Source organism: Falco naumanni, chromosome 6, assembly GCF_017639655.2.
Source record: "Falco naumanni isolate bFalNau1 chromosome 6, bFalNau1.pat, whole genome shotgun sequence".
In the NCBI taxonomy this organism is placed as follows: Eukaryota; Metazoa; Chordata; class Aves; order Falconiformes; family Falconidae; genus Falco; species Falco naumanni.
In genome coordinates this window covers 33124226-33135133 of record NC_054059.1, presented here as the reverse complement: position 1 = coordinate 33135133, position 10908 = coordinate 33124226, and the positions used below count along the sequence as shown (strand labels likewise).

At 44.2% G+C, this 10908-nt stretch overlaps 1 protein-coding gene across 1 annotated transcript; it reads left to right on the top strand.

Moving 5' to 3' along the window:
- The first annotated feature begins 2408 nt into the window (after window positions 1-2408).
- On the top strand, window positions 2409-9554 carry LOC121090319 (cytosolic 5'-nucleotidase 1B-like). The gene is made up of 6 exons (XM_040598748.1): window positions 2409-2957; window positions 3044-3211; window positions 6020-6149; window positions 6648-6770; window positions 7447-7631; window positions 8637-9554. The coding sequence occupies exons 1-6, from the start codon at window positions 2568-2570 to the stop codon at window positions 8973-8975; spliced, it is 1335 nt and encodes a 444-aa protein (XP_040454682.1). The 5' UTR covers window positions 2409-2567; the 3' UTR covers window positions 8976-9554.
- The last annotated feature ends 1354 nt before the right edge of the window (window positions 9555-10908 follow it).

Genomic DNA, 10908 nt, shown 5'->3' with positions numbered 1-10908 from the left:
CTATTACTTACTTTTGCCGCATGCTTACTATTAAAAGTAAGTACATACAAAGATAGCAAAATACATTCTTTTCTGTTTGTTTAAATGCAAATGTCCTAGAAATTAATGTGCAATAGCAGAAAATTCCTTTCCTTTCTACCTTAGCTCAGAAACCACAAAGTCATTCAATTTTGGATCCATTCCTATTTCACAGACTCCCCAGGAGATTTAGTAAAAGCAAGACATAGCTCTTTCCTGGAACCCCATGGGCTTTACTACATTTTTTACATGCAGATAAGGCTGCTACACTCTGCGTTTGGAAAGTCAAGGTTTCATTTATAAGGTGTTGAAGCTGGAAGGCTTTTATGTTAGGCCCTCAGTTCACAATCTCCAGCAAGAGAGGAAATGAAGGGTATGTCAGTGGCAAGCAACCAAGCACAGAACAGAGGCATCTCAGTTCACTGCATATGTTCACACAGCTGAGTGCTATGTAGAGATACCATGTGGGTCTGGTGAACGAAACATTTATGTTAGCATAGCATTGTTTTCAGCAGCAGCACTTCAGCACTGCCCGGGCCCTGTACCAAGCTACCATCTTTTAAGTTTTCAGGTGTCTTGCAAAGATTAAAAGGAGTCTCCATTGCTTGAGTGATGATTCTTTTCTTGGGCGTACAGGGAGGGAGGGAACAAAAAATAAAAACAAAGAACATGGCTGAGGAGCTCTGATTGTGCTCCTGAATATCTATGCAGGGTGATGGGGAACACAGTTCAAGCATTCAGCCTGGACACACCTGTGGGAAGTGCACTGCCACAGGTTCATGCAGAGATGAACATTCGGTTTTGTAACTACCAGACAACTGCTTCCCAATTTCTCCTTTCTTTTCCCCTCTTCCCCATGGGCAGTGAACCCATCTGCAGTATTTAACCAGGAATAGCCTCTTCTCAGAGATTGTCTCTTACACTGAAGCTGAAGTCTCTGAGCAGGAACGTGGTGGTGACTGGGACCAGGAGCAGCTGTTCTGTGGCTTGAACCCTTTATCCAGGCTCAGCCTGGATGCTCAGCCTGGTGACAGGCTTGCAGCCAGTCACGGAGAAGAGGGTTGGGAAGCGGGGATGTGCCTCATCTGACTGCAGGAAGGGGAGCAGGTGTTTTCAGCAGCATGTGACACGCTACAGCTCTGAGTACAGACACTACAATGAAATATTTAGGATCAACATTCAAAGGAAACAAGCACATCTATCAGTAGCAGAGCTACTGAAATCAGGTCTGTTTGGATTTGTGTTATGCCTTTTACGTCTTCCCATGACAACTGCCACATAAAATGATCCTAACTTGTCTTTTCACATCTATCTTCCCAATACATTACACTTGGTACCTCTCCTTTTACCTCGTATTTCCATTTCCCCTTCCCTAGTATGGTCAGTTCCCATTTTCCATTTACTTTAACCTCCCAGTTTCCACCACTTCCGTGCTTCCAGATTCCTCCCTGGTTATCTGGGCAACAGGCAATGTGGCAGACTGGGAGGTGGCAGATCAACCAGGGAATATTAATTTGCTATTACATAGCAGAACAAGCACATAAAGTCCTTTCCCCAGCAGGGCAACAAATTGCATGTTGTCGTTGACTCTCATTAAACGTTTTAAGAATTTAAATCTCTTTGAGATCTTTATCCTCTGTCAAATTTGTTTGCAACTGAACATCACTGGGGAATGATGGACAGATGGCATAATTACATAAGCCTCCTTTTACTGGGAAACCACATTAAAAAACACACACACAGAAAACCCCAAACAGGCAAAAGCAGCAAAAATAATGATGCTCCTTTTTGGAGACTGGGTGAAGGCAGAAAGACCTGACAATTTGATAAAGATTATGCAGTGATCAGGGTCAGAAGCAATGTTTAGAGTCTCCTTTCAAAATGTTGGAGTCCTTTAGATGGTGCTTACATGTGCTATGACCTACAGATACCATGAGTCATTGGCTACCTGAAGCAGAAGAGGTCCGCTGTGCCAGCTAGCTCAGGAGACCGCCCCCTCCTCACTTCCCATTCTCCTGCAGCACATCAGTTTGGGGACCCCATCTGGGGTTCAGATGAGCAAGGCTGCGGAGGCAGCTGGGAGCGCTTCAGAGAGGTACCTGTTAGATGCTGCCCATCGCTCCGGGGGCGGATGCCGAGCTTTAGGACCACTCAAACCCCATGGCGGAATAACGGTTTGTTGCATGTGCTGCAGACCCCCAAACATCACGGCACAAACTACTGTTTCTTAAAGGTGCTTGCAGTGTTGCTGTGGCACACAGGACCCCAGGTCACTGCCATGTGTGACCGCCCATTCTGATTGCTAAAGTCACCGCCACATTATGTAAGGGATCTCCTGGAAATCTGTTGCAGTCAATGCTAAATCAGCTAAGCCACTGCGGCTGACTGGTAAACCCCTAACGCTGCGGACACAGCAAGTGCTGGAGGCTGCGGGGGGCGGCCGGTGTCACAGCGTCCGCTGGGAAGGGCACGCTGCGGGTGTCGCCGCGGGGTCCCCGAAGGGGCGCGGGGCGGGGCTGCGGCTCCAGCTCGCCCCTCCATGAGGGGCGATGCTGCGGCCCCGCTGCCCCGCGGGACGTGACATGCGGGGGGGGCCGCTGCCCCGCGGGGCCGGGGCCGCTCCGTGCCGGGGTCGGGCCGGGCAGAGCCGCACCGTGCCGGGGGCGGGCCGTGCCGGGCCCGGGGCGCAGCGGAGCGAAGGGGAGAGGCAGCGCCCGGGTGACTTCCCCCTGCCCGAGCGGGGCGGGGCGGCAACCGCCGCCGCTTACCGGTCAGCCGCTGCCCGGCCGCCCGGCCGCCGCGCCGGCAGCATGAGGGGCTCCGGGCCGGAGGCGCCGCCACCCAGCGCCGCCGCGGAGGGCCGGCAGCAGGAGGCCGAGCAGGACCGGGCCGCGGCCAAGGCTTTCTACGACAGCCTGGTTTCCAAGAGACCCCGGCCGGTGAGTGCGGGCGGGCCGGGGCCGGGGGGGCCGGGGGCCGAGGGCTGGGGGCCGCGGGCCGGCACTAGCCTCCGCTCGCTCCGCAGCCCAACCCGCAGCACGCCATCACGGTAGCGGTCTCCTCCCGAGCCCTCTTCGACCTGGTGGAGGAGCAGCGGATCTACGAAGAGCAGGGGCTGGAGAAGTACCTGGAGTACCAGCAGGACAACGAGAACGTCACCCTCAAACCCGGCCCGGCGTTCTACTTAGTCAAGGTACCGGGGCCGGGCCGCGCCGGGCGGGGGGCGCGGGGGATGCCGCAAGGCCAAATTTCGGGAAGAGGAGGAGCCCGGAGCCGCCCAGGGCGGAGATGAGGCCGCCCCGGGAAAACGCGGCGGGTACGTGCCGCCGCCCGCGGGGACCACGCCTCGGCCGGGGGGTCGCCCCCCTCCCGCATCGCGCCGCGGCGCCCCGGCCGAGGGGGCCCCGCTCCGCGCCCCTCCGCGCTCGCTCGCCCCAGCTGCGCGCCGGCGGGAGGTGCCGCAGCGGGACGGTTTGCGTGCCCCGGCGCGGCGGCGCGGCGGGGAGCAGCCGGCACCTGCCGCTGGCACGGGGCCCGCGGGGCGCCGTTCCTTGCGAGACCTTTTTCAGCTGAGATAGGCCCCTGAACGGTTTTGCGTTTGTTGCAACGTACCTCACCACCCCCCCCCCATCCCACCCCCCAAGAAAAAAAACCAAACCAAAACCTTTGAGTTCCTCATTCCATTTTTATGTCTCACTTTTGAGTAGGACTAGTGCGATTAAAGACAGTATTGATTCTGTATTAATCCAATGGCTTTATTCAGAAAGTAACCTTTTTTGTTGTTGTTAGCATTAATTTTTCTTTGCTTTCATTGTCGCCCTGGAAATTGTTCTAGAGGACCAGCAACAGAAACAGACCCCTAGCTAGGAGTCACCATTTAAGCAGAGGTGAAACGGAGTATTTGGCTTTCATTGCACAAGAGAAATGGCCAAGGTGAACAGCCTCCCGCATGGAAAGCAAGCAAGATTAAAAAACAGAACAAAACAAAAAACCCCACCAAAACTACCCCAGGTTTTGAGGGACACAGGTTTTAGTGGGACTGACTTGTAAAAATGCCACCTAGAGTTCATTTTATGTCCAATGAGAATCGTTTGATAAGCTCTACCACAGCAATATTAGAAAAATTATTAAATCATAATTATCAATCATACTTGCTGACAGCAGAGTTCTGGAAGAACACTTCAGGGTTTTAAAAGTAAATTTTAATTACTTCAGTTTTAGTCTCAGGAATGTAAAACATTTTCCACATCGATCGCTTTTCAGAAATACAAAGTGGAAAACTACTTAGGTCAATATTGATGCTGTTGTAAATATAACAGATAGCTGTCAATAGCATTAACTACACAAGCATTGTAAAGGTGTTTCTAACATAAAAGCATGGTCATAAAATAATTCATTTCATACACCAGTGAGGCTAGGCTCACTAGTGAATTTACTGCATCTTTTCCTATCTGTAGATAGGTAGAGATAGCAGCCCTGCTAGCACAGTTTTCAAGAGATTTATTAGAGTTCAGTGTCAGATTCACTTTGAATATAAAACAAGATTTGACTGTTTATCTCCTCACACTTTGAAGAGCAGAGCTGTTAGCCGTGCCCAGCTAAATGCACCTTGATCTCTGTTCCCTTCCAGTATGCTATTTGCGTTTTAATTCTTCATATTTTTTAAGATATTCATAACTTGCTTAATCATAGGAATCATTAGGCTGGGGAATTAGGGGTTTGTTGGGTGATACTTCCGTGGAGACAAAGAAGGCAAAAAGAAATAATACACTTTTGTTTGTATTCCTTTGTTGAAACCTTTAAGAAACTTAGAATTGTAGCGCTTAATCACAGGCCAGGGTCTCCTTAGGCTGCAAAGTGTACAGGCACCGGACAAAAAGTGGCATCGCCTCCCCCACTCCCCCTTATTCTCTTAATACTTTAAGAAATCGCCAGTGTAATTCGTATTAGCGGTAGAAATGGGTTATGACCACATACTAAGAATTTTTCCTGGGCCTTATACTAGCTTCTCACTCAGAGTTTTCCTAAGCACAGTCCTACATGATGTAGCCATGCTTTTTAAAAGTTAGATTCCCAGAATTTAATTATGAAAGCTGTGCTTTAATTCTTAACAACTGGCCCTACTTTTTAAAGCACCTTAATGAAAATCAGCCCATCTAGCTTTCCTGTGATGTTTTGTGGTTGACTTTATTGACATAATCCCAAGGAATTCCATTCAAGGGCCAAGATCCCGAAGCGGAGGTGTGTATGTAAACTGAGAGCAAATAGCAAGTCTTACTCCAAAGGGATAAGACTCTAAATAAGATGAGAGAACAGGTGGCTACAGAGAGAGGTGGGCAGCTGAAAGGTCAAGGAAATAAGAATGCCTAACATGTTAGCCCAATATCTTTAAAGAGTTTTCAAATCAATCACAATCTCTTTCATTCAGTACTGCAATTAGAAATTGCCAAGGTAATCATGTTTAACAGGATATGTTTTGTACCTAGTACTTAAGGACAGCCTTTGACACCTGACCATCTGAACTGTCAGTAAATCTTTGCATAAGTATGTGGCCCAACATCTGTTCATGCAAAGTGAGTAGTTGCACATATAAATTCCTTTACACTTTCTCCTTGATTTCACAAGAACAATTTTCAAGTGGACAAGAAAGTCCAAGCCCAAGTTTCAAGTGGACACACACACAAAAAAAAAAGATAATAGGGACTGTGATAATATTCAGCAGTGCATTGATTTATTCTGGATAATGATGGTGTCCCAAGAAAAAGGATTTCCACAATAAAGTTAAATTCTATAACTCAGTAAGAGAAACTCGCTTCCTTTCAAATGAACCCAGTCAAATGGTTGCTGGGAGCAGCAGAGCAGAAAGGAAGAAAACAAGTTCAGCAAGTTAACTGAGGTATTTCACACTCTACTTCAAGACAGTCCTATCGCTAAACCCACAGTGATTAAGAAACAAGGCACATTCCAGTTGTCTGTTGACTTCCACATTTTTAACCTGCAGGCGCTGGAGCATGTCAATGCCCGGCTTCTTGAGCTATACCCTGATGATGAAGAACGATTTGATATTGTCCTGATGACTAGTAACCATGCCCAAGTGGGAGTGAGACTCATAAACAGCATCAATCACTACGGTAAGTAAAATAAATACTACCTTGTAGACCTGTCTGCTGTTACATAAGAAAATAAATTTATTTTATTTTTCCTGTGCTGACCTTGCTAAAAGCAGCTTCTTCGATACTGACACCAGTTCCTCAGAGGATGATATTTATTTTTGGGTGTCAGCGTAAGTGAGAGAGTGTTCAACAGATGTAGCTTGTCAGGTGTGAATCTTAATTTCCAAGAAATCCTTAAACTTTTTGTTGTTTGATATTTATGCCCCTATACATACACCTTCACAGCAGTTGCTCTGCTGTCTTAGAGGGATTTTTTTTTCCTAAATTCTTAAGGAGGAAGCACTGATCAAACATTGTAGTCAGTTTAAATTGTCGGACTTGCTGAAATTACAGTGAACATATTTTTGTTTTTCAAGTTTACTGTCAGCTGTAGGCTAGCGTACCTTTTCACAGATTCCTTTACAGGTTTGTAGTGTTGAAGCAGAGTCACACCTTGTTGTGCTGTTCTTACTTTAGGCTTAACAATTGAACGTTTCTGTATGACGGGAGGAGAAAGCCCTATTGGTTACCTGACTGTGTACCTCACGAACTTGTACCTCGCAGCAGACTCTGAAAAAGTGCAAGAAGCTGTAGAAGCAGGTTTGAAATTACTTTCTTCTGTTATCTGTTGAGCTTGTTGAAAAATAAGTATATTGTGTTTAGTTCACAGAAAGTAGTGCTGCTTTATCAAATGCAGAAAGTCAATACTTTGTATTGGGCAAACTCATCAGGGATTTTTATTTAAACAAATAAAATCAGGCTATTTCTCTTTATGTTCCTCTCTGACCCTTCAGCCTGCTGATGATGACAACCCAATCACTCTCTACCTTTGTCACACCTTTCTGTCTTCTCCTGTGCTACAAGAAATGAACTCCCATACACACTTCCTACTCACCTCTGATTAACTTCTGTTTGGATAGTCTTCTCTTTGATATAACTTACAAAAAACAACTTCTGTGTTCTGTAAGGAGTTAAAAAATAGCAAATAGTTTGATTCAATGGTCTCCTTGGAGTTTCCTGCTTTATCTTATTTGCAGCACACTGGTTTGTATATTCTTACATGGAAGTGAGAGGAAGAATGTCTAAGAAGTTATGTCAGTGGGACAGCTTCCACGCATTTGTGTTACAGAACAGCCATTACTAATTAGCTTTAGTGGTCGTTTCTGCTCACCATTTATAAAGGTCACCACAAATAAGTTGTTGGAACCTAACTGCTTACAGTTTAATGAATGACTTTGCAGGACATGCTAACTGACGTTTTCTGATTCATTTTCAGGTATCGCATCAGCTACAATGTTCACTGCCAACAAAGATGTTGCTTACTCGGATACACAGTTGAGGGTGGCGTTTGATGGGGATGCCGTTCTCTTTTCTGATGAATCAGAACAGATTGTCAAAGAGCAAGCATTAGATATGTTTTTTGAACATGAACAGCTGAATGAAAATAAGCCTCTTGCACAGGTTTGTACTTCTTGAATCAGTGAGTTTTCAAAACACTGTTAATTTTCATTGCTGCTGTGTTTCTCCAGTCTCCCAGTGTGTGTGATTCTTCTTTGTGGAAACTGATTTGCCCTATTTATTTCCTTTTTCAAGGATATCTTTAAAATGTATGTTTGACATAAAAGAGCCCACTGTTGCAGCCCTTTCACCAGATCTCCCGCTTCACTGAGAGAACTGCATATATAAGACAATGATTTACAGTTGTATTTTAATTGTATCATTAGAAAAAGGAAAGGTTTCTGCCGATTTCATTGATTATTTTTTTTAATTAGATTGTGTAGGTAATGTTAATTTCAAACAGTGGGATATTCTGGTTATTGAAACGGAGTAATATCTGTGCTTATTTCCAAGCAGAACTATTCCACTTGTCTGAACACAAATGCTGAAACATTAGCTTAAACTGAAAGACCAGCGCTGCTATTGTTAAAAGTGGTATAATTTCAGAATAAAATCTTGATTTATGAAAGTACTGGACAGTGCAGTATATTGCGATTTGACCCAGTCTGTCATTTACTTATTTTAATTGGTGTGTAATTCTAATATTGTCATTTATCTGGAAAAAGTTTGGTAATGTCTGTGTAATTAGGTCTCTTACTGGTTTTTGCACAGAAAAAAAAATGCAGCTCATGGTTCATAGTAAAAAGTTAAGTGTTTTTAAAGAAGGTTTTATTGAAGTTAAAGAAGACTATAGTTACAACTTTATATTGTAAGAGATCTTGTAAGCCTTAGTGAGAGTCAGTTTCCCACTGAACATACTATGTAGGATTATGGTTTTAACTTTTTTCCAGTTTGTGAATTCCTAGTGAAGATGCAGACCTATTTGGACAGATTACATAGTGAGTTTGCTGAGTAGCATAGCAGTAGGGAAGGAATCATTTATGAAACTGGCAATCTGGAAGAAAGCAAAAGAATGATTTTGGGAGCTGTGGACAAATACTAATTATACTTCTGGTATTTCATACCCAGGGTCCTTTGAAAGGTTTTCTGGAAGACCTAGGGAAACTCCAGAAGAAGTTCTATGCAAAAAACGAAAAATTAAATTGTCCCATAAGGACCTTCCTGGTCACAGCCAGAAGTGCAGCAAGCTCTAGAGCCAGAGTGTTGAAGACTCTTCATAGCTGGGGTCTGGAGATTGATGAAACACTTTTCCTAGAAGGAGCTCCTAAAGGACCAGTCCTGGTGAAAATCCGCCCTCACATTTTCTTTGATGACCAGATGTTTCACATCGAAGGAGCACAGAAATTAGGCACTATAGCTGCGCATGTTCCCTATGGCGTTGCTCAGAAATACCACAAATCTGCATGACGGGGTGGCAGCATTAATGATAAGGTTCTTAACTCAGCCAGCCTCTAATATACCAATAGTTATGTCTGAAACCCTCTACATTTGTATACTGTAAGCACTGTGTTTAAAGATTTAAATTCTGGCTAGAACAGCCTTTAAAGGAAGTACTTGTAATATAGCTAAGTTTTTAATAGAGTTATTTTAATAGCATTTTAAGCAGTTTATTTAGATTTTTTACCTGTTTGGATCTAATACTGTGGGTTTGATATTAGAAAAAGATTTGTACTGGTTTTATAGCTTGACACATATTTTGAGAGACAGAAAAGTTATATTTTCTCTAAAATACTGTTGATGGGTTATTTATAGCAAAAACCATGCTGCAGTGATAGTCCTTGATGGTTATTTCTGAAGTTACCAAAAGCACAGTTTACATATAATTGTTTACCTGTTGGTGGATTCCTTGTTAAATATGTGTTCAGTAGGTCTGTTATTACAAGCTTTCAGCTGCAGTGAAATGTTAGCTTATCTGATCTTGTGTTTACAGGAACCCTTTATTTTTCTATATTATTTTCCTATTCTAATAAAGCTGGCTTTACAGAACATTGTCCTTTGTATTTATAGAGGTGTTAGCATAATTTCCCATGCAGAGTCTATGTAATCAGCATCTCTGTGTCTCTTGCCTCCTCCGGATATTTAGAACCAGAAATTACTAATTGCAGCCAAATTTGAGAGAGCGCTAGAGGTGTCAAAGACACTTAAGTCCCAACAGATTTCATGGAGCTGGGTAGAAGTCTGAGATGCTGTGAGTATCTTGACTGGGACAAAGACTGAAGCTTTAGAGATACCTTTGTAACAGCAGAGAATCTACCCTGAAATAATGCTGTTGATGGAACTGCTTGTTTTTAAAGTAGATTCAGTTAGGATTTGCAGCTGTTGTGATCTGCATGAACTCAGTTTGGCAACCTCAGATGGGTTTCCAGGGGACACGTGCCTGTTGCAACATGAATACAAATTTACTCCATAGGTCTATTCTACCTCTTTTATGCCAAGTTCCTGTATCTCAGTGTCATCCATGTGTCTTAAGTGATACCCAAATGACACAACTAACATCTGTCAGGTGGTGGTTGTCCTCTTTCTCTCCCTAGTGGAACAAGTGTCCTGTTCTATTTTTATTGTGGTTGTGTATTTATACCAGAAAAGACAAAACCAAAAGAATGTGCTTTGCAGTGGGAGTAGAAGATGGTGAACAGGCTTCTGATGATCTGTGGTTCCTGAGGCAATTCACTCCAGAATCTCATGTTAGCCTCTGAGAAAGTTTGGTCCCTTCTGTCCGGATGAATGGCCCTGTTATTGCAGAAGCCTTCATTGCATTAATCATGGTTTTCCTCCCAGAAACACAGACACATCTTGTAAATGTTCTGGGTTCAAGCCACAAAGTTCTTTGAAAACAAAGACAAAAGCCTTGATCCTGCATGAAAGGCGAACAGAGACCATTAGAAAGGTTTTTATGTTCACACCAGCATGTATTGTTGATGGGATGCACTGCATATTTCTGGCGTACTTGGAATTTCCTAAGGACTAAAGGCTTTGTGCCCAAAACATATCGCATTTCCCAGCCCAGCCAGAAGGTAAGGAAGACATGAATGACTGAGGCCTGGTCATTGTCTGCCAGGATGGGATAGAGTTTCCTCGCCAAATGGAGATTATAGAAAATTTTATTAGCAGATGTTTTTATGTGAGAGCTCAGAACAGCAAGGAATCCAAAAATATTCCTTTGCTGGAATAGGAATTTTGTGTGTACCTTCACCACAAAAGCATGGCTGCAAATTTCAGTAACACATGTCCTGCCTTGTTGAAGCAGAACATGGATCAACCATTCTTCATCCATGCGTTCTGAGAGCTATAGAGGTTGGGTGCAGGAAAACATAAAGGATGTAGGCTATGCACATATTGC

What these genes read in the sequence shown, in the direction of transcription:
- LOC121090319 (XM_040598748.1), top strand. Translation starts at nt 2,568, where the DNA reads ATGCTGCGGCCCCGCTGCCCCGCGGGACGTGACATGCGGGGGGGGCCG. An exon ending in TTTCCAAGAGACCCCGGCCG is followed by an intron (nt 2,958 to 3,043) that starts GTGAGTGCGGGC and finishes CTCGCTCCGCAG; the next exon opens with CCCAACCCGCAGCACGCCAT. An exon ending in AAAATAAGCCTCTTGCACAG is followed by an intron (nt 7,632 to 8,636) that starts GTTTGTACTTCT and finishes TTTCATACCCAG; the next exon opens with GGTCCTTTGAAAGGTTTTCT.